General features: G+C 31.6%; 1 protein-coding gene, 1 non-coding gene and 1 pseudogene across 2 annotated transcripts; all 3 read right to left on the bottom strand.

Annotated features, from left to right (window-relative positions):
* Positions 1 to 3,640: 3,640 nt before the first annotated feature.
* On the bottom strand, positions 3,641 to 3,711 carry TRNAG-GCC (transfer RNA glycine (anticodon GCC)). The gene has a single exon. It is a non-coding gene; the product is annotated as a tRNA-Gly (tRNA).
* Positions 3,712 to 4,223: 512 nt separating this feature from the next.
* LOC124836089 (uncharacterized) lies at positions 4,224 to 4,781 on the bottom strand (annotated as a pseudogene).
* Positions 4,782 to 9,923: 5,142 nt separating this feature from the next.
* Positions 9,924 to 11,270, bottom strand: LOC124831716 (F-box/kelch-repeat protein At3g23880-like). The gene is made up of 2 exons (XM_088109545.1): positions 11,252 to 11,270; positions 9,924 to 11,113 (listed from the first exon to the last, which is right to left on the bottom strand). Exons 1-2 carry the CDS (start codon positions 11,268 to 11,270, stop codon positions 9,924 to 9,926), a joined length of 1,209 nt encoding a protein of 402 aa, XP_087965671.1.
* Between the last annotated feature and the right edge of the window lie 13,788 nt (positions 11,271 to 25,058).

The following is a 25,058-nucleotide window of genomic DNA, read 5'->3' as shown; positions in this document are numbered from 1 at the left end:
CACTATGCGCATAGCCGAACGGCCTTACAGAAAGAGTCACAATATATACACAAAAGTAAGTACGAATTTGGCCGAACGGTTTTCAAAAGTCAAACTACCGAACAGTTATACATACAAGATTAGATAGTGACGAAGGATCGCCTCATTCAAAACTACACCACTCCATCGACCGAATGTCCTAAGGTTCAGTTTTAACTTCAACTTCTACCAGATTTTCTTCTACCAGCGCATCTTCCAACAGCGCGTCTCCTTCTGCTCACATTCACACGGATGATCATTGCATCGACAAGACGAACGTACAAAACAGACACGACAGGAAAAATAGGATAAGCTTATATAATTTAAATCATGCATAACGTACATTTCACAAAATCATTCAAACAAGATAAATCATAGTTGTTCACACGAGCCTACTATACTAGACTGACCGTCCGGACTGTATGGAACTTGTGTAGCTACAGGCGTTCGTGTACCCAGGTGATGTAGTAACTGGAATGCTCTCATCAGCTGCCACCTGAGGTTAGCCCTATTTGTCCAAAGTACCCCTCAGGACTAGGACCTCCTGCCGTTCCCACACATGACCTACTCTCCTCTACGTGAAGACGAGTACTCACGGAACTTCAGGATGAACAACTAGCTTAGCATGCCCACAGCCATATTTTACCAAATCCAATATTCATACATGAGTCGTTCCTTCCCGGAACGCTCGTCCATAAACCACAACCTTTCCATAACTCATTTTCTTCATCTTTCGTTAATAATCATCTCACTTAACCATTTCACACGAAAATCCGTTCGGATACAATTTATCGAACGTTCAACCCTGACCCAGAACGAGATTGAACAATTAGAGTGAGACCGAGAGATCTCCAGTTCCAGAATGAATTCAGACCAAGAGGTTTATCATAGGTTTGAGAAAGAAACCGAATACAATCTAATAGCATGAACAACGAATAGAACGAACGTAATTTACAAAATGAGTCAATTAGATGAATTGACTCCTAAGAGCTTTAGTCGAACATCTAAAAGACCTTACTCAGCACTAGAACTCTAGGCCGAAGCCAATGGACACAGACACTCCAAGAGATTCAAAGAATAATACGTAGAGAGATTCCCATGAATAAACCGAACGTTTATGAAAACTTAGATTAATTAGATTTAATATCAAGAAATACGAATGTCAGTTAAAGACTAAACACTATAGTGAGCGAACCCTAGTGGTTTGAACGAACGCTCGTATTAGAAATTTTGTTTATGGAGATAGAACGAGTGCCTGGTGTAAAACCAAACACTTGTTCAGGACGGACATTGGGTAAACGACCTGGTGCTATTAAACTTATATAAAAGAGACTTGATAAATACAATCAGATACTATTAGATTAGTGTTTAAGAATATACACGGACATATATATATATATATATATATATATATATATATATATATATATATATATATATATATATATATATATATATATATATATATATATACTTAAGTTCATAACAAGATAATAAGAAAGAACTATGCTTGTCCGAATGCTCAAACACAGTATTTTGAAATGTGAACGCTCGTACTCGACTAGGATTCTTTCCAATTGAAAGAATCCAATTCTAACCAAGTTCACTCAGAAAACCGAACGGTCGAAGACTGTTCAGTAACGAACGTGCACTTTCTTAGGGGAATTCATATCAGTATCATTTATATACCAACTCATTTAATTCATATAGTTTCACAACTTTATACATTCATATTTCATACCCTCCAAACATAGAGATTTCATATAATTCATACATCATAACACCACTCAATCATATTTCATTCACACTTATTTAATAAACGAACGTTCATGTACTACAATCATATCAATCATCAGGCATCCAATTCATTCAGTCAACCAACGAACGTTCATACATTATAACAACATGCCAATTAAATTAAATAAGCTTCCCTTACCTCTTAAGATAGCCGAACGTTCACAGATACAGACTAGGGTTCTCCTTCTACCAGAAGCCTTAACATTCTACAGCACGTTCTAAGAGCTATAACCAACATAAAAACCAGCGAGATACTCAGAATGATAGGATCAACTCATGCAACCAGGAATCTGGTTTTGCATGTTACAGAAAACACACGAATGGAGGAAAGATGAACTTACCAGTTCATAATCCTAAATTGATCGGTTCAAACGATCGTCCTCTACGCCGAAAGAGTAGAACTGGTGCCTGAGGGTTGATCGGAGAAGAGGAGAGGTGAGAATTTGTAGAGAGAAGGGAAACGTTTTAGAGAGAAGGAAGAGAAAGTGAAAATTTCAGAGTGTGGGAAGAGGGTGCATGCAGAAGAGAGTGGGATGGAAGTTTCAGAAAAATCGTTTTCTTCCCACGTCAAAACGAGCGTCCGCTCTTCTGGTGACACCTGCATCCCACTAACTGATTTCTGATCCTTGTTGCTTGACACCTGGCGTCCGTTCAGAGGGGTTTTTAAGTGGTTTTAATGGTACTGACAGGAGGAGTTTGGGTGTGTTTAACGAGGCCTGACATGATGCATCAAGTGAATTTGAGGTTTTCATTTATGAGTAGAGAAGTGCATCCCTCTAGAATTAAGTTGTATCACCTCCAATGTGATACCTTTATAGTCGATAGTGTGATTAAAATTTATAGTTTTCTTATTTTACATATCCAATGAATTTGGTAATTTGGAGTTATTTATTCAATATTTGGAGTTTATTTTTCAAATTCGCCTATTTTTACGGTGGATATCTTCATAAATATTGGATTAGGTGGCAATGTCCACAGCTTGAAGTATGATATTCCTGTCTGCTGAAAAGTTAAGAATCCATTGCCAATGGGTTAAGATACGAGTGTGAGAAATTAATGGTATTTATTTTGGTTTTGGAGCAGGAACACTGCATTCGAACTTCACAAACTGACTATAAACGTATAAGAAATGTTCTCTCTAATAAAATATTGCTTCTAATGTTAGATGAGCGTTTTAAATTTAGATACTTAAAACTAAGGTTTAATTGCTTCCTTTGTCCTCAGTTTGGTTGAATTGTGTCAAATTCATCCTCATTTTTAAAAAAGTTTCATTGTCGTCCTCACGTGGTATAAAAGTGTCAATTGAATCCAAACATAGAAAAAATTTGTGTCAAAGTAGTCATTTTTCCTATATCTCTGTGTCTTCCTTTCATATGTCACTTCTCTGGAGCTATGAAAAGCCTTAAATTGGATAAGGTAAAATGAATATCTGTACTTGATTGTATGAAAGGAAGACACAGATATATAGGAAAAATGACTACTTTGACACAAATTTTTTCTATGTTTGGATTCAATTGACACTTTTACACCACGTGAGGACGACAATGAAACTTTTACACCACGTGAGGATGACAATGAAACTTTTTTAAAAATGAGGATGAATTTGACACAATTCAACCAAACTGGGGACAAAGGAAGCAATTAAACCTAAAACTAAAATACTAATGTTGTTGTATTACACATCTGTCTGAGATTCGAAATTGATTACAAAACCTTAATACGTTATTCATGATCCGCTATAAGCCCAAGTACTTAACTTAAAACTATTGGTGACGTCACTGAAATATAATAATATTAAAAAATGAAAATAAATATGAAAAACAAATGCACCAGCCGGGAATCGAACCCGGGTCTGTACCGTGGCAGGGTACTATTCTACCACTAGACCACTGGTGCTTCAAGGAAAGAAGGGACTAAAGTATATTTAACAAAACAAACAAACTTGTGAAATTGTGACTATTTTATTTTTGATCCTCTTTGGGTGGATCACATCAATAATGACAATACGATATATGGTTTTGAGTTTTGAACAACAGCAACATTTTAAGCTTCTTCTTCCATGGATAGATTCGCTTTGTAATTATTTTTAACGAGGAAAATAAAGAGGCGTTATTTCTTTTATAGGCTTAATACCTCTTTTGGTCCCTCTATAGAGGACAATATTCAAGTCCGTCCTACCTTTTTTTAAAAAGTTTAATGTGGTCCCAACTTGTGAAAAATCGGATTAAATTAATCCTTTATGGTTAAGGCATCAAAATTTTAACGGTAGAGCTGTCTAGTTGACCAACACTTAATAAGCTGTCCTATTTTCCTCATACGTGGAATATAATATGTTAATTTTGAATTTTAAAAGAACAATTTACTTGCCACACATCAGCTTTATGATAACTCTGCCATTGATCAAAGCTTTATGATAACTCCGCCATGGAAAATCTCTCGCTCTCCATAGAGGCCTCTGAATCAAGCCTGTCGGTGGCCATGCGGCTCTTCGCTGCGATGAAAACGGTACCATTGTGGGAAAAAGCACAATCACTGTTCATCTTCTTGCATGTCTCCTTTTTCAGATCCCCAAGTAGCAACACCAGCTCCTTGTTGAACACTACCGCTAAGTAGAACCCCTCCAGCGGCTCGGGCCCAAAACCAAACTTGGCACAACTCAAATCCCAAAAGATATCAATTTTACCAAATTGGACCTCCAAATTCTTGGACCCTTTTCTCTTTGAGAATAGCGATGGCTTTATCTCAACCTTGCAGAGACAATGATTTCCCAAATCATCAATTCCCATGCTCAAGCCTTGACCCATCAGAGTTTTGGTTCAGGAGACCATGATCAGACATGAACGGCGTCTTAATTTGCACTGGTACACACACGTGAAAACATTTTGAGCCGCTCTTGTGTTGCTTGATGAGGATGATTCAGCAACCTGAACCCCATTTTTTCCAAAACAAGAAGGAAACTCCTTCATGGCAACAGTAGCAACAACAAACAATTGGATGCAAAAGTGTTGAGTTTGGACATGTGCTTCTAATCGTGTTTCTTCAGAATGGGATAGATTGCTCACCCATGCTCCGCCGCCACCCAAAGAGGCCCATTTCAGAGGCGTCCGCTAGCGTCTTTGGGGCTGCTTCACCGTAGAGGAAGCCACCAGGGCCTACGACACCGTAGCCACCTGCCCCAATGATCGCAGCTCTACAGCCGTGATTCTAGCTCTCAAAGGAACCCAAACTCAGATCAAACAAAAACCCAAATTCGAAAACCCTAATCCCAAATTGCAAGATTTGGGCCGCTATCCATTCCACTGCCATCGTCGGAGATGACACACAGCGCATCACCACTCGGGACGAGCTCCATCGTCTCTCCGCAACAGCTGTCGAACGTGTTCTTCACTTCGCCGAAGAGCTCGTTAGCCTCGCAGTCTCCCTCTTCTCGCACAGATTCCTCTCTCTCGCTGAACATGTCATTTAACTTTCCAGTGCCACGCAATGACAAAAAGTGGACACCTCATTATGTTTTGTTCAGGAGGGCACTTGGACTGTTAAAAAATTAACACCGTAACCAAAAAGGATTTAATTGCACACTTTTTTCACAAGTTGGAACCACATTGAACTTTTTTAAAAACGTAGGACGCACTTGAACATTTTCCCCCTTTTGAGAGACCAAAAGAGGTATTAAGCCTTCTTTTATATGATGTTATCTACAACTGTCAAATTAATCCATGATCTTGGAGTTAGCTCTAATCCACTTTTGAAAAAGCCTCCTCTTAAGAAGCCCTTCAAATGGGGGCTAAAAGAAACCCTTAAAGCCCCCTCTAAAGGAGGTTAGGGTCAGAGTTAAGGTGAGTTTAGCCCCACTAAAATTTTTTTGGAAACTAAACTTCAACATTCTCATAGTAACTATTAAAAGTACTAAATTTTATATTCATGTAATTAATTTCTTATTTCAAATTATTAAATAAAACTAATTAATTATAGTTTAATAGAATATTTAATATTCAAAATAACCACTTTTTTAAATAATTAAAAACAATTGCAAACCACACACTTAATTTTATACAACTAAATAGTATTACAAATTTATTTTACTAAAATATTATGAAAATGCTTTATTTTGTTGCCAATTGTAATACAATTATGTCTTATATGCAGACACCAATTATTAGAAAATTATATATAATTAGTAATATCAAAATAACCCCAAAGAGAAATAATAACATATTAAATTGATTTAATATTTGCACTGCTTTTACAGTTCTTAAAAAGAATCACTATTTTGTTTCCTTGACTTCTAAAATATCACTCAATCTGTTTTTAACTATTTAAAATTAAAAATAATTCAAAAATTTATTATCTAAAATTTTTGGATCATAAATAGTATTAATATTTTATGTGTAAATTAAACTTATATTTTATTTTGTTTTTTCTCTCTGATAATCTTTTCTCAAAATCACCATAAGATATATTATAAAAAGAAAGTTAATTTCTTAAAAATTTATTAAAAAAATGAAAATTTTAAATAAACCTAAAAGTACTAAAGAATGACAAATGTTATAGTGTTTCAATTCTTTAACTAACACATTAAATAATTTATTTTTAACTTTCAATTAGAACACATAACATAAATGTATGTTTATGTTTATGACATTTAAAATGTAAACATTTTGAGTGAGTAGTAAGAAGAGATTGAATCCTATGGGCGAATACAACTGCACCCAGCACAAGGTTTATGAGTTTTCTCTTTTTACTTATTATTTATGTTATGAGCATGATTTGTTGAGTATAAAATGAAAAAGAAAATCATTTATATTTAATTTCTTTTTTATTAGCTTTCTAACAAAAAAAAGAAGCCTCATTTTTTTTAAATTAAGAGTTTCAATTAGAGAAAATCTTCTCTTAAATTTCAATTAGGATAATTTTAGATAGAAAATTAATGGCTTAATACCTCTTTTGGTCCGTCTTTAAGGGGGCAATGTTCAAGTCCGTCCTACCTTTTTTAAAAAGTTCAATGTGGTCCCAAGTTGTGAAAAAAGTGTACAATTAAATCCTTTTTGGTCACGGCGTTAAATATTTAACGACCCAGCTGACAGCGTGTGATGTATGCAACGTTTAGGTTCATAACGTGGCTGCATAAGGGGTAAACATGTAATTTTGTGAGTTAGGGTTAAGCATTTTGGAGGAGCTGCCTTCCAAATTGGGTGATCTTGAAGCTGAAAACGGTGATTCTGTTGGAGTAGATGGCGTTTTGAACGAAGGCGGAAACAGAATTAGAGGCTTGGACGTGTAGTGTTCCAAACCACAACATAAAAACAGTGAACGTCACCGTTACGACCATACCCCACCTTAACCCCATCATCATTCTCCTTCTCTTTCGCAAATACACTGTTCCTTTCCTTCCTCTTCTTCGATGGCCGCAGTGCCGCGGATTTCTCAAAACGCAATGCAAAACCGTCGTTTTGGTGCTGGGACTCAAGGAAAGCACCCGTTTCTTCTAACATACATAGGAGTTCTTCAATTAACTTAATTTAATTATTTTTTACAAACTTTAATTTTAACTGTTACCTTATTGTACAACTATGAAAAGGATTATTAAATATCCATGTTATAGAAAATATCAAATTGTCTTTTTTTCACTTATATTTTTCCCTTCTTTTTCCTTTTCCATCTCATCATTCTTGTTTAAATATTTCAATCCAAATTTAATATTCTTACTTTTATTAATTTATTTTCTTTATTCACAATATATTTGTGGATCCAAATAAAGAATTATTTATGTATAAAATTTAATAGTAAAATCATTTATATTATTTAAAAAGTTGCTTTTTAATTTGAAAAATAATTAAATTAACATTTTCAATTTGAATAAAATTTAAATAATAATGTTAAATTTTTATTAAAATATTAAATAACATTTTTTATTTAAATAACTTTTCAGCAATTAATATTAATTTTTTATTAAAATATTAAATTATTAGTTTATATTCAAATAAAATTTAATCACTAATATCAATAATGATTAACTTTATTAAATTTATAAATTTATTAAAAATAAAAATGTCTAATAATTATTGAAATAATGTAATTAGTTCACTTTAGTAATTTATATGAATACTTTATTTTGAAAAAGAGTTGAAGTTATTATAAAAGAAATTTCAGCCTATTTTTCATTTCACCAAAGTGAAGAATAAAAGTTGTTTCCTAAGGAACCAATTTCTGAAAGCAAGAACTGATAAATCTATTCCGTAAATTTTTGTGCTAATAACTTTGTTTGGAAAAGGGTTTATTGTGTGGAAACAATATGTTAATAATAAGCTGCTGGAAAACTGAAATGAATAACACTTGTACTGGGTCTGTCAGACTGAAATGAACCTAAACAGCCACGTTGCACACATCATTCCACGCTGTCAGCTGGGTCGTTAAATATTTAACGCCGTGACCAAAAAGGATTTAATTGTACACTTTTTTTATAACTTGGGACCACATTGAACTTTTTAAAAAAGGTAGGACGGACTTGAACAGTGCCCCCCTAAATAGGGACCAAAAGAGGTATTAAGCCAAAATTAATTTCTGACTTATAACCTAAAAAAAACAAAATTAAATATTTAAATTTCAAATTTATAAAATGATCCTTTAATTATATACTTAGAGAATCTAACTCAATAAATATTGTCATTTTGCTTTTGCTTCTTGATTCTAGAACTCTCCTCCTATAAAAATTTCCATTTACTTTCTATAGTAACTATTTTTATAACGAATTAGGAGTTAATTATATTTTTTCTTGTATTCAAAATGAACATTTTTTCTAAAAAAAAGTCCATGGGTTGGCCTTGACCCACAGGGCTTTTGAAGATATTTTGACCCGTGGACTTTTTCTACGAAGGACTTTTTCTACGAAGAGCTTTTTGGTCCTGTGGATTTTTCTGACCCCAACCCACATGGGTTAAGACCAAACCATGCAAGGGGGGCCAAATTGACAGATCTAATGTTATATTTTAATATAGTTCTCTGACAACAACATACAACTATATTATAAACTTTTTCTCTGTATATAATATTATTTGTTTTACATATAATTCATTTATGAGATCATTACAATATGGTAACAAAAAGAATGAATTTAAAATAAAACACAACAAAATTAAATATTTTTAAATAAAAACGTAATTCATATACTATTTTTTATTCACATAATTATTTAAAAAATTAATCAATTTATTATTTTTGGAAAATATTATTTTAAGTGAAGTTTTATATTAAAGTATTTTCAATGTATTATATTTATTGTGGCTTGAGGCCTTCTACTAATAAAAATCTCATAAAGTATATTGTTTTTCTTACAAAGAAATTATGAACACTCTAAATTTTATATGCAATAATGTTATATATAAATAACATAATTTAAAATTATAAAAAAACAAAATCAAATACAACTAATATAAATAAAATATACAAAAAACAAAAATAAATTAAATGAAAATATATTAACAATAATAATTTAATAGGGAAACATAATTGATACGGTTTGTCTATAAAGATTGAGGCATAATAGCTTATGTTAAACTGTAACTTGACATACAAATTTCTTTTAGTACTTGTGAGAAACATATAAGTTTTTTTTTATGTAATTTGATATATAAATTTTAATACAAATAAAAAATTTGATTGAAAAGTCTTTCATGTTTTTAAATATACCAAGTTAAACTAAATATCCTTAAAATATAGAATAGAAATAGAGATGCTTTAGGTGTGAAGAACAGAGCGTACTTTCTTATTTATTACTAAATAACTTTGTGCGAGATTAAGTAATAAATATTCAAAGTTCAAGATCAAATTAAAGATTCTTAATTTGTATAATCAAACTAGTGACGTTAGCTTTAAATAAAGCTAAACATATTTTCATATTTGTTAGTAAAAATTAATAAAGGAATGAAGTAAAATTAAAAATGCTCAAGATGCGAGACTATATTAAAAATCTTTAGATTATAAAGATGAGCATAAATGTCCTAGGCATGAGTTCAACTTCATAAGCAACCACGTAAATAGCATTAAAGTAATGATACAATGTAAGAAAAAAAAAACAATTGTTGTTAAGAAATTGTTAAAGAACGCGTAATTTATGCAATAGGGGAAATCAAGCTTTCAACATAATCAAAAGGATAGATCCAAAGTAAGTTGCGAGTCACATTTCTGGAAGTCAGTACTGTGTTGTCTCTCATATTATAAACTATTGTTTGCTTCACGCACTCTTGAAATGAACTGTGAATGATGACGATGTCACGATCATTCTCAACCATGCACAGAGGCAGCAAGATGCTATATGGTTCGTCCATGTTAACTCCAAGATCTTCAAGAGATGTGTTCAGCAAAAGAGTCCAAGATCTTCGATTCCCAAACTCCTTCATCTGCCATATGCTGAAATCTTTTGTCTCGCGGTTATGAACAAAAACACTTAAACAACCACCCAAAACCCCAAATAATGGACCTTCATTGCAATGGACCTGCTCAAAGAAACAGCATAAATATCCTATGAACACACCATTATTAAGTTCTCGAGGAAGCAACATCTCTCTGTATGTCTCTGTCTCAAGATCAAGCGAAACAATCACCACGTCGTTCAATGTAAGAAAATCGTCCATATCATCATCAGAGTCATTATAAGTTGGTATCCCTAACCAGTTAAGAGTGTTGTTTAGGTATACTGCATCACCTTCCACTGAAGTAGATACAGTTGGAAAATCTTGAATTTCTCTCCAACCACGTTCGTCATTCGGGCTGCCAATTAAGGTTCTATAAGGAAGATTATCTACGGTATTCAGATTGCCAACTATTGCTACCACTTTGTAGCTATGCCTTGAGTTATCGTAGCCGAACCCTAACATGACAAGCTCGTCTATCTCAGCAAGTGTTAGGTTTCCAAATTCTTTTTTTGTTGCGGGGTTCCATAAGTTAAACATGATTCCATTTTCGTTCCATTTAGCCAAACAGACCAAGCCATTGCATGAACCAAGAACCCGATCCTTTTTCCAATGAGCTTTAGATCCATTGATAATATCACCATCAAAGAAGGATGTTGAATCTTCAATCAAATAACTGATCGGTGCGGGAACGACATAGGAAGTTTCACCTCCATTTCCGTAACCTATCAAGAAATTGGTGCTTTTGCGCGAGTTTTGAAGATGCATTCTCTCGAATCGTGGATCCAATATGAGAGATTGAAAGCTCTTGCTCACGCACATGAATCGCATTAGAGATTTTACTGGAAGCCTTGACAGAATTTCCCGCAACATATCTTCACACAACACACCTTCACACAATACAACATATTTGTTTCAGTTATCAGAAAGAGATACTGTGGTATTGTTTTGATTTAAAGGTATAATTTAGAATGTTTTTGAACCAAAAAGAAGAAAAACTTTGCGAAACATATGAATCGATGGATTACCTTCATCATTGTTTTCCATTACGAGAATCTTGGATGATCAACTGTGTCGATTACTCTCAATCCTCAGGAACACAGAAAGCAGAAAGGGTTTATGCAAATAGTAAAGAGACGAGGAAAAAAACTCGGAAACTACTTCTGTCAATTTTCTAGTGTGTCATATGTGAAGTGAAACTTCTTATATATAGAGAATGAAAACCCAAAGTCTCAATCAATTTTAAAACAAGTATAAGTGTATTTTATCTAATCAAATATGGTTATAGCAAATTATATCATATCAAAATCTAATTTAATCATTTATATCTTTTTTCATATCAAATTATATCTACTTTCTGTTATTTTCAATAAAACAATTTTATTTTTATTCAATTGAACGATTGAACATATATAGTACTATATTTTCTATTTATCTATACCTATATATAAAATTATTTCCTTCTTGGTGTTCACTTTTGTTTTCTTCATTTTTATCTTTCAAGTTACATATTTAAATTTAATTGATTTTTTAAAATTTAACTATTTTTATAAATTAAACAAATAAAAATCATCTACTAAATAAATAAAAGTCATTTACAAAATAAATAAAAACTATCTATTATTAAATTGTAAAAACAATTATATTTATTTTTAAAATTATAATTTCATTATTTTATCTTATCACATAAAAACAAATACATATTACATAATTAAAATAATTCTTAACTAAAAATTATAATCGCTAAAATATTCTTATGTTTTTCCTTATATATTTATTTATTTATGGTTATTTTTCAAAAACATATTGTGTGAATAAAAATCCGAAAACAACAGAAAGTTGTGAATTTATTAATTAAATCATATTTAACCTGTTCAATTAATTTTAAAAATAATTTTACGCATCTATGTACTAGTCATACATGGATGTTACCTACCTAATTTTCAAAATTTTACAACTAAGTGACTATACCCATCACAAAAAATTTGTTGACCATGGAAGATAGGTAGAGTTTGTCACGAAGAACACGGATTAGAAATACGTCGAATTAAAGAAGTTTTTTTTTACTTGGTTTTTGTCAAAAAAAAAGGTAAAATTCATTTTTAACTTATTACATAATCAGATTATCAGTTAAAACAAATAAATTATGATAATTAAAATTATACACTTTTATATTATTTATAAGATATACTTATTATTTGTTTATCTTGTTAGCTTATTAATAAATTGTTAAGCTTAAAAATGTTATTATAATAATTGTATGATATATCATATAGACCAAATGATTAATATTTAAGACCGTTCAGTTTATCTGCTACATTAAAAATGGTCGACCAGGTTAAATGATTTTATTGATGTTGGACCATAATGGGGTCAAGGTTTAAAATATTATTGGACCAATAATCCAGCAGATAATAAAATAATAGTATAATGATTAAAAGATATTAATTAAAGATATCTGATCAAAAATATTGATAAACTGTTTATGAGTAACTAACCGAATATAAAGGTAAGTTTGTTTTTATTTTATTGGATCTGTACTAGTTTAGGATCTATGGGATACTTATAAATATAAGGTCAAGGTCAAAAGTCAAGTACGTTCTACTAGACCCCAAATACTCAATTGTGATAAACAATTAACTAAACTACGCCTAACTTGAGACCTTTTGCAGGTATCTTCCCCTGGTCAAGAGTGCAAGCGAGCGGAGCAGGTGACTCAAGTATTTGAAAGCAGGAAAGTCACATCAGAAAGGTAGTCTCTCAACCGTAAAAATATCCCTCCCGAAACATTTTGGCGCCGATCGAGAGAAACATAAGAAAGCCAATGTGATGATTAGAAACATAAGAAACAAGTTGTGATTGCATCATCTGATGATTAGAAAAAAAAATGTAAATGTCTTGCATACATTGTAATAAAAAAATAAAATTGAACTATTTTCTCTTTTAAGTTATTTATAACATTTTTGTTTACAAGCTCCATATAACTAACGGGTGATCATCATTATAAAATAGTCATTAGTTTCACAATACTGCGATATTTGTTATTCATTTTCAACTTTTAAGACCTCATAATCCATTTTGATGAATTTATATGGCTAGAAGAGAGATTGTTTCTCATACAATTCTCCGTTACGAGGTTTCTACTTTTTTTTTTTCATATGCATAATCTTTTGTAAAGTGGCATTGCATGATTATATATTTGGCTTATAAAGTATGCATACATGATCATTATGAAAATTCTATGTGGTAACTCAAAATATTGACATTGGATGGATTTTTTTAGGGTCCTGCATAATAAGATTTTAGTGTAAAACTTTTTGGTATTGAGATTACATATTACTTTATGAACCTTCCTATTATCTTCCATACAATTATGGAAAAAAAAATTCAAGATATTTTTGTATGTGTTAAGATGACCATATTTTCATTTGTGATAATAAAAAAGAAGTCTTGATCTCAAGAAGAAGTTGGAATTACACTACTTAACAAAATAAAAAATACAAATATTTTAAAATATAATAAAATGGCTTTCAGGTTAGTACTCTAAAAACATACCACCTGGTTTGACTCTCCTTGAGTCGTCACGGGTTGACTAGTCAATCCGACTCACTTATTAAGAGTTGAAAAAAAAAATTTAAATCCAGATCAGTTATCATGGTTTGGTGGGTTAAACGAGTTGGTGAGTTAAATAGATTGACTTACTACCTCCCTTAATTAAGTTTTTTTTCAATTAAAAAAATAACAAAAATTTTCTAAGTCAAATTTAAATAAATAGAAGGTCATTAGATTTATGATCAATTAAACATAAGATTTCATTAACACAAAGATATAACAAAATCTCCTCAACAAAATTTTTAATAATTTCACATCGATTCAAATTTGTTTCAGCATAAAAATTGAGTTACTAAGTAAAGATTTGTAGATTTTTCATATTGTCTAATTATTCTATCCAAAAATAATTTTACACGAACACAAACCTTCATTTCAATATTTTATAAGATAAAAATTATTTATTAAAAAAATTAAGTGAATTCAAAAGTTAACCTAACTTACCTCGAATTTAATCTAAGTAAATCAAATTCATAATTAATCCATACAAAATTTTAATTTTTTTAATACAACCTCATGAAAATTAAGAGTAGTTTGAATTTCATATGAAGTCGAGTAGTTTGAATCCAATCGGTTTTGACATCAAGATAATAGTACAATATTACTTGCTACTTAGCATAACCAATTTTAAGGTAAAATCATAATAAAGTAGTGTCTAACGTGACTGAATTTTGTAAATCAATTAATAACGGTTGAATTTTGTAAATCACCTTCGATTTAAAAATCATTTCTTTTAAGTGAGAGTTGTATGAGTAATATGAAATAATTTAATATTATAATAATTTTCTTTAACGTTAACGTCGTCCTTTTATATTAATGTACGCTTTTATTCTACAATTTATTCTTCTTCCTTCTATTAATTTAAAGTTATTAATTCGATAAGCAATTAATACATTAATTATCATATCCATTTAAGTGATGAATATATAATATTAATTTATTATGTTATTTGTATTCTCTTACAATAATTTTAGAATGTTTTATAAATTTTAACTTTACTTATTTTAATTCAAAAATTTGTTCAAAATTGGGATGGAGGACTCAAATTCTTAACGGTTAAAATAAATCACCATATGAATTCATATTTCCAAATACAAATCGAAATTCACATTGTGAATGGTATTTAAAATAGAAAATAGTTTTTTTGGTATTAAAGAAAACCGTACAAACAAAAACAATTCTTATATTAAAATTATTGTTAATTTAAAATATAAATTAACATTCACCCATATGGTATCATAGGAGGAAAGGAAGAATAACTATATACTTTCTTATATTAAAATTATTGTTAATTTAAAATATAAATTAACATTCACCCATATGGTATCATCGGAGGAAAGGAAGAATAACTATATACTTTCTTTAATTGATGAGAAAAAAAAATCAATGTCTTTTAACAATAAGAATTTAACTTTGTTTTTTATTTTCTTCTTCTTTCATTACTTTTCCAAAGCTTATTATTAATAGCGAACTCGAATATAATTGATTTTGATGTATTTAAACTAATTTTAATTATAAATTTAAAATTAAAAACAGGTTAGTGTGGAATGAATTAAGTCGATTTTAACTGTATGGTGCTAATTGCATTTGTCAAATTGATTCTTCTTGACAAGTTTTTATTTATTTTCTTTTGACAGAATTCTCACTAACAAAATTATAATCTAAATATGTCTCTTTTATTACATCTGATTTATAAGCATAAAATTGATAAACTAATTTCTTAACTCAAGAGTAGTTGATAAAATGAATTGATAAATTAGTTGATAAATATAAGTAATATAAAACAGCATAAATATATAAATATTATTATCTAAGAAAGATGTATGGTCTAATAAGACTATTATGAACTATTTATTCATGATCGGAGTAGCTTCTTTCATTATGTTTTATGATTTTTCTTAAAAATTTTAAAAAAAATTATTAAGGATTAAATATGTTTTTAATTCCTTAACTTTCAAAGTTAAATATGTTTTTAATTCCTTAACTTTCATATAAATTTGAAGTTAGTTCTTTTTGAAAACTTTTGTCAGTTTAGTCCATCAATTTTACAAATGTGTAAATCACTAGTGCAGTCAAGAAAAACGACAACGGTTCCTGAACCGAGGCAGTATCTCGGACTCTACTGCCTCGGTTGGAACCTGAATCGAGACAGTAGAGTGTTTTTTATTTTATTATTTTTACGTTCGATTTCGCTAGCTTTTCCGCCTCTCGCAAGACTGATCGGTTGTGACCTGCATCCACCGTCTAGGTTGCTTTTTCGCTTGCACTGTCGAGAAGCTTGATAACAAGGTGCCCACCAATCTTCAACACTCCATTCTCACATCAGACCACCACCCAAAAACCGTGCCACCTATACCGGACCACCACAGGCCACCACAAGAAGTCTTCTTCTCCAACTGGCGCAACCATCAACAACCCTTACGGACCATAACAACGCGAACGGATCCCCAAAAAGAAATTCCCACAAATTAAAACCCTAAATTTCTCAATCTGAACTTTAACCCCAATATCGCAACAGTATCGGGCCAACGAGAACAACAACACCAATGACAGATGAAGAACAGTCCCACCACGACAGTGGTGCACCTGGTAGTGGCGACGACGACAACGGTGCAGCCTAGAGAGCAATGCAGGCAGCCTAAAAAGAAATGTAGGTGGATGCTTCGTTCACAAAATGCAGGCAGCGAGATGGAAGCAGCAGCGAAGGCAACAGCGGCGACACCAATGGCGTGACAACAACGGAGGTGGCAACAATGAACGCCACTGGCGACGACCCGCGACAACGGAGTGACAAAGGTACAAGGTCACAAGAATCACGAGGTATGAGCAAGTCCTCGCGAGGGAGGAGCAAAGGAGGCGGTCCGACAATGGCCACAGAGGCGGGGTGAGAGCGGCGACGGAGGCGCGACGAACACGGAGGGGGAGGCACGAGCAGTGGGCTGGAGAACAATGTTTGCTTAGAGGAAGAAGAAAGATCGTGTGAAGAAAATTGTTCGCGAAAGTGGACATATAATTCTAGAAATGCTCTATTACCTCGGTTCCTTCACTTAACCAAAACAGAAACACCCTACTAACTCAGTCGTTCGGTCAACCGATGTGTAATAGTTTCAGTGAATGACATTTTTGAAAATAATTTAACCCTATACGCCTCGGTTAGGCGCTCAACCGAAGTTGTTCGGTCAACTATTGCCTCGGTTCTACAAAAAAGTGAGGTCGTTCAGTCTCTTATAGTTTGTACATTATAGTGGCAGCAGAGGGATTTGCAGGGATGACAGGACTAAATGCCTCGGTTAGGCGCTCAACCGAGGTCGTTTGGTCAACTACTGCCTCGGTTCTGCAAACAAGTGAGGTCGTTCGGTCTGTTCAGTCTACATTACACTGGCAGCAGAGGGATTTGCAGGGATGACAGGACTAAATGCTTCGGTTAGGTGCTCAACTAAGGCCGTTTGGTCAACTACTGCCTCGGTTCTGCAAACAATCGACATTGTTCGGTTCGTTCACTCTATACATTACAGTGGCAGCGAGGCCGTTCGGTCGGGGTCTCTTCAGTTTGTACATTACTGTGGCAGTAAAGGGACTCACAGGGATGACAAGACTAAATGCCTCGGTTAGGCGCTCAACCGAGACCGTTCAGTCAACTACGACCTCGGTTATGCAAATAAGCGAGGGCGTTCGGTCTCTTCAGTCTGTACATTACAGTGACAGCGAGGCCGTTCGGTCAACTACTGGCATCATTTCATTAATAAACGAGGCATATAAGATGGTTAAAATTGCGGTATTGCCACCGCATTTTGATACGCTTCGGTTTTTCTGAAACTGAAGCGTCATGTGCGAGTTAAAATATGTTATTTTGACTAGTGAATTTAGTTTTTAATCAAATTTTGTTAAGCTTATTTGACTGGAGTAGCTTCTTTCATTATGCTTTATGATTTTTCTTAAAAGATTTTTTTTAAAAAAATATCATGTAATTATAAGGGTTAAATATGTTATTAATCCCTTAACTTTTAAATAAATTTGAAATTAGTTCCTTTTGGAAACTTTTGTCAATTTAGTCCATCAATTTTACAAATGTGTAAATTTAGTTCTTTTAACCAATTTTTTTAATGTTAGTTGAGAAACACATTTAAAACCTCAAATAAACTTAACAAAGTTTGGTTAAAAGAACTTCTTACGACAAGATCGTGTAGAGAATAAATTGTCTAAGGAACCCAGGTTTTGAAGTTTAACAAAAAGCTTTAAACAAAGTAAAGTTATGCATGAAAATATGTCTTTTAAAGAAACAACGTCTAAAGAAATAAATATTTTGTATCTCTAAATAACGTTTTTTAGACAAAATTGTCTAATAAACTAAAACTATGAATAACGTCTAAGAAAAGGAAGCGTCTTTCTATAAAATTATCTAATAAACTATATGAGTTAGGAAATCGTCTTATGAACGAGAAAATTTATCTCTTTTATAACACTAAAGCTAAAAGATATTTTTTATTCTAGTGTTATATCAAGCAAAGTGTCTTTAGAATATAGCCTTTGAAGAAGCATCCAATGATTATACCATATAATGTTTATACATGTTGTATGTTTTATCAATCTAGCGCTTATTAACGTTCAAAACATTTAATACATGTACGATAAAGTGATTCGATTCTTGTATACTTTGTTCTTGATATTTGTACAGATCACTAAAATAGAAAGATATGATCAGAATCACTGCATATAAGAAAAAGACGTTGTGAGAGAAAAATAGCATTTTGGAAATGTTTCTCTTGAAGCCTTCTACTCTCTAACATCCTACAAGCTTAGTTTGCTTAAGGCTATGATAAAGCTATGTCGTCGACAAAGAAGACTAAAGTCTAACTTTCTACCTAAAGGCTACCTATTCTCTTTAAGTCACCTTCCTTGTCTAACGAGTCATCTTTTAGGAGAAACTATATATAGACAAAATCTTAAAGAGAAGAAAAAAATGATAACAAGAAGGATAAAATAAAAAATATAGTCAACTCAAGCTCCCTATGCTCATTATTGTCTGACATTGTATATTTCTTTTGAGAGAAAAACTTAAGTAAATCACAGAAATCTTTGTATTTTTTATATAATCTCTTAGAGAGTTATCATATTGCTAATAACGCATTTTGTGTTATAAATTATGAAGAAAATTAAAACATTTATCTAGTGTCAAGACCATATGTGGTTAGAATACTTAAGACCATAAGTTGTTAAAATACTTGTAAATCAGGAATGGTTAAACTCAGATTAGTCGTGTTGATTAGTGAAACTAGAAGTGGTTAAAAGTTGTGTTGACCAGGAGTGGTGAGAATACTTATTGTATACTTGGAGAGTTAAAACTCATGAAATCTTGTAAAAAGATTAATGGAAACCCTTAAGAGTTCTTAAGGGAGACCGAACATAGCTCAAGTTGAGTGAACTTGTAACACCCCAAAAATAAAACATCTCACACACTAATTATTTCATAAATAATATAATCATCATACAATATTACAATCATCCATTTATGAGTAAAAGAGTTCACACTGGAAATACATTATGCTTTCAAACATCATGAAAATACTCAATTTTTTTTTTCTTTTCTTCTTTCTCTTCTTAAACTACTCTTCATTTTTCTACTGCCTCCTGTTTCACTTGTATTGGTTCAGACGACGTTCCCTCATCTGCTCCCTATAACATATACATTATACGATCATCGCAAAATAAGATTTTCCAAAAAAAACAAACAAGGGTGAGCTACCATGCAAAATTTCAAGAGAGGCATAACATTATTATTAGACGTAATACATTCACCATAAATTCTTGTAAGATGCAATTATTATACTAGACTCTATTATCCGGATATAATGTTGATGGAAGTCTCGGGTGGTCATGCACTTGTGGTGACCTCTAGTCCTCTCATAACATAATCTTGGCCAAATACAATATATCATATCACCCACAAGGTTAGTCCGTTAAAATCTATGATCATAATTGAACATAGACTAAGACCTTCTACCATTCTTACCACATAACACATCCTTCTCTATTTGAGACTAGATAATTATTAGAGTATTAGGATAACCACCAACAACAAGACCCTCAACATCAACATATACACTAATACCATACCATTATAGAGTCTCTCCCCGAGACTCATACTAGATTCCAATGCATAATTTCATATCCAACATCATAAAATACATTCATCACAGAATCATACAAAATGAATATATCACAAAACAAATTAACAATAATAAAATATTACTATAAATGGTCACTGGAGAAGAATCAAATGTTTAACGAATCAAACTCACCATAAACGCCAGTACATATGACTAGCCACAACTTACCGGATCAGACCAGGGCTGCTCTATGATCAGGGATGTACCAACTCTAGTTTTTAAGATTCCTCTATCCTACCATAAAAAATAACCTTAATATAAACGTTCTGGGGAACTAAGAAGTTGAATATGGCATAACCGGTTAGACATCTTCTTATCCTTCCATAAAGATTCAATAAAAATAGATAAGAACAATAAAAATTATGGGGAAACAAGAAGTTGAATATGGCATAGCCAGTTAGACAACTTCTCATCCTTCCAAAAAGATGCAACAAAAATAGATAAAACAATAAAAGTTCTAGGGAAACAAAAAGTTGAATCTGGCAAAGCTGGTTAGACAACTTCCCATCCTTCCAGAGAATGCAATATAAATAGATAAAAATAATAAAAGTTCTAGGAAAACAAGAAGTTGAATCTGGCAAAGCCGGTTAGACAACTTCTCATCCTTCCAGAAAGATGTAAAAGAAACAACTAAGCGTTTTGAGAAACAATAATGTAAAACACAGCAGAACAGAATCAAAATCACGTTTTACAACATCAATAAACTTGGATCTCATCACAGAAGCATGTTCATTTTCAAAATTCAAGATCATACAAAAGCAAAAGACTTCATATTCAAGATTTAAGATCACACAAAAGCAAAAGATTGCATGTTCAAGATTTAAGATAATGCAAAAACAAAAGACTCAAGAGTAGCTCCCATTACCTCTATTCCAGACTTAATCTCCTGCTTGGAAATTATTCCCCGAAAACTTCCAGAATTTTCCCTCTTGCACTAGAATTTCCTCCAACTCTCTCTTCTCTCAAAATCTCTCAATATTTGGTGAAAATTTCAGCCTTCCCCCTTGCTTGCTATTTATAGGCTAAGATTTGGCACTATTTAGGTTTTTCTTTAATAATATTTTATTAAAAATAATATTTTGACTTCACCACCGAAAGTGTCTTGCTCCCCATTCCACTTCTGAAAGGTTCTTTGTCATTTCCCCATTCACCATCAACATCACCCATCTCTTGTTGTTAACCATCAACATCAACCCTCTCTTCAACTTGTCCTTCATCATTACCAACATATTCTAGCATATGTATAACTTCGGGTTCAGAAACAGGGTGTATCACAAACACATGCACCTCACCATTCAGCCTAGCTAAATTAACCATATGCATGGTAGCAGTGTCATCACACAAACACTCTAACTTATCATCCAACACTGAAGCCCCTCCTACAGAGTTCCACAGATCTTTAAACCCATCTTATCCCAAACCTTTCACTACATTAACAACCACGAAATAACTCCACACATCTGGGTCAAACAAAAACCTAGATGTCTCCCCCCTTCATACTTAAGCTTCCCATCATTAACTAATTTCCCTCCATGGTGAAAGACAACCTCAATATCCTCGTCCATGACGCAAAACACTATATATATGTATTTATACACCTATAATGCAATCACATGACGACAAAACATGTATTAACACCATAAACAAAACACACTCAGACACACAAACAAAAACAACTTTAAACATGGGGGACCACAACATCGCAATAAAAAATGAAACACAATACAACCACGGGGACCACGACCCAACATCACAATAAAAATAACACAACATATGAGATTCCTAATCAATAATCAATACAAAACCAAACTTTTACTGACCTGGCCACTCGAGATTCCAGCGGAACAAGGTCCCACAACCCGACCACGACGACAAAAGCACGCTCTCTGTCAACGTCAACTTCGATTAAACCATAAATCCCCAAATTCATACCCCAATTTACGAAATTGATTGAACTTTACACGAACCCTACAAGAACCCCACAATGTCAGAACAAATTTCTCCCAATCCCTAATTCGATAAAATTGAATCTTAATCCCAATCCCAATATTTCATTCTTACTTTCCTTTTCATTTAAAACTTAAAAAAATACAATTATCCATGTCAATTAAGGTGCCCCTACTTCAGTGTGCCACGTCAATTAAGAAACTGGTTCCATCATGTCACGTCAACCACACACTAACGCCGTTGGGCCCAATTTAACGGTAGGGGCCAATTGTTGCAATTTTCACTAAATTAGGACCCAAAACCTTTTTTTTACAAAACCTTCTAAAATAAAATTTTCAAAATTTTGAATTCCTTCTTCTAAAATTACTATAATCCATTATCATAAATTTTTAATTTTCTGCTTATCATAATTTTCTCATTAATTATATTTTCTACCTTTAAAATTACTACTACTAAAAATGCTACTATTTATTAAAAATGGATAATTTTAATAGACTTTACAGAACTAGTATAAAATTTGTAGCTTATTGCTTTAATTATCTAAAACTTTTTTTACTTATTTTGTTATAATCAACATCTAAACATATTACAATTGTTGATAACTTTTTGGCAAGCATACCAAATCGTTCCAAGTAATACAGTGAATAAGTAAAAGTATCGTTCTCCCAAAGGACTTGTGCAACCATGACAATTCTTCCTTTTATAACTCAATTAGACATCAAAATGCACAAAATAACACAAGAAACTCTTTTTGGTATTTTTATCAAACAATTGGTGTGCAAGGAATTATATTTTAAAGAAACTTCGTTGGAATTGGGTTTCATGAATCATATGAATATAAAACTCTGTTCAATATTTCATTACTTCATTCAAACATTCACATCAAGGCATACTAGTCCTAATCCCTTAACAACTAGTTCTAAATTAATATATTAAAATGATAATCCCTTAGTCAATTTAATATACAATTTGCATGAAGTCCGATGTTAAGAATGATTAAGTTATTGAGTCTATCCCTAGATCCCAAATCACTTAAGTGCTCTATGTACGTTCATGTTCAAAGTTACTTTCTAGTGATCAAAGACATTCAAATAACATTATATTTTCATACAATGATAATAAATTCAAGAAAGAGCATATGAACGAACAACGATATATTGAGTAGGAAAATTACATCACAGTGAGTTCATTACATCCAATCCCAACGAAAGAGAAATTTAACTAATCCTAGTCATATAAACCGTATACATTTGAAGCAATCCCTTGCAACAATGGTGTCTTGATGCCTTGAAGTAGTCTCCAGAAGTTCCTGAGATGTTTTCATTTCTTTCTTTTGTTCGGAACTTCTGTCACAAGAATGTTTCTGTCTTTCTGTCACGTCTTTTAAAGCCACTTAACTTCATTAATTCGCTCAGCGCATATGTAGTGGTGCACTATGCGAATTTTCTTAACTGCTGCACTTTAACTGATGTTATTCGCTCAACGCACAGGTACTGGTGCGCTATGCGAATTTTCTTCTTCTGGCAGTGCGAATTTTGGCTTTCGCTTTGTGAAAATTGCCTGACAGAGTCTAAATAATACACCATTTCCTGTACAATATTTTACATAACAATCTACTACCTATCACAACTTTTCAATGAGGAACAACATGAATAATTACAAGATTGAGCTCATTTATAAGTATAAAAACAACTCTTTTTCACACTTATCAATTGTATATCTCCTTGACAAGTTATTAGATGTGGATGTGGGAAAGGATTTTAAAACACTATTCATCCCCTAGAGTGCTTTTCCTATACTTTCATAATTAAATTTACACAATTCTAATTATAAGAGACTAAATTAATTGTTTCGAAGATGAACTAATTTCATAAGAGACAAAAACATATTAAATATTAATTATAATTATAAATTTTTAAACAATTAAATTCTTATTAAAAAATTTAGTATTTTTATTTATTTTTAAAAATTTATACATGTTTTTATTTATTTGAATAAGTCATTTTATTTAAATTAATTCATCTAAAAACTATTAATTAAATTTAATTATTATTTATTTTAATTTTTTATTTTCCAATTTAAACTATTATTATATTATATATTTTCTTACAATTTTTATTGTGCGCAGTTTTCATTTTTCATATTCTGTAATGTGAAATTATTTTTAATTTTTAATTTTTAATTTGAACTATATAAAAATTAAAGTAATTAAAAAATACTAAAAAAATAATACAATAGTTAATTGTACCTATAAACTTTGAAATACATAATGTTAGATAAAAGAATAAAGACAATAAAAAATATTTAACATTTAAAATAGTCTATCTGAAAAAAATAAATAAAATAAAAATGATAAGTCATCCAAAATAAGACAGAAAATTTTAAAATAAATTATTTTAAATATTTTACTAAAAAAGTTATTAGTCAAATTATTTAAATAAGTTAAAAGTTAACTATTTAACTTACTAAGCAACTCTAATTATTATTTGGTAAGTTATTAAATTTAGGACGTTGGAGACCTTTATATATTTCTACCAAATTTTTATTTTTAATTATTTATGAAACTAGCCTTTATTTTAACATTTAATATAATTTAAAGGCGTAGGGTTTTTATGTGTAAAAGCTATGATGGTCAGAAATCACGATTCTTTGTTTTAAAATGTGTTTGGTTTTGATATAAGTAATTTTTGAATTGTTTAAATTGATTTGTTTTAAATTAAAGAATAATGTGATTAAGAACCAGAAATCGGTGAATCTTCTATATTTTATGTGAAAATATTTGCAATTGCATATGCCCATTACAGATCCAATTGACCTTTGCTTAAAATGAAAAAATATCAAGGATTTAAAAGTACCTTAAGTTCACACAAATAAAAATTAATATTTATATATGTTAAATATAGTGAAAATTATATATGAGATTAAGCCCAAAATTTAAAACACATATAGGGTTCTCTATTTATAATAGAAGAAATATGGACTAAGCCCAAAATACAAATAAGAAATAATAACAAACTAACTGAAAGATAAAAGATAAAGATAAAAGATATAATATTTCTAACACTCCCCCTCAAGCTGGAGCATACAAATTGTATGAACCAAGCTTGAAATA

The sequence above is a fragment of the Vigna umbellata genome, chromosome 3 (assembly GCF_029865625.1).
Source record: "Vigna umbellata cultivar VRB3 chromosome 3, Vumbellata_1.0, whole genome shotgun sequence".
In the NCBI taxonomy this organism is placed as follows: Eukaryota; Viridiplantae; Streptophyta; class Magnoliopsida; order Fabales; family Fabaceae; genus Vigna; species Vigna umbellata.
This window is presented reverse-complemented; position numbering and strand designations above follow the sequence as displayed.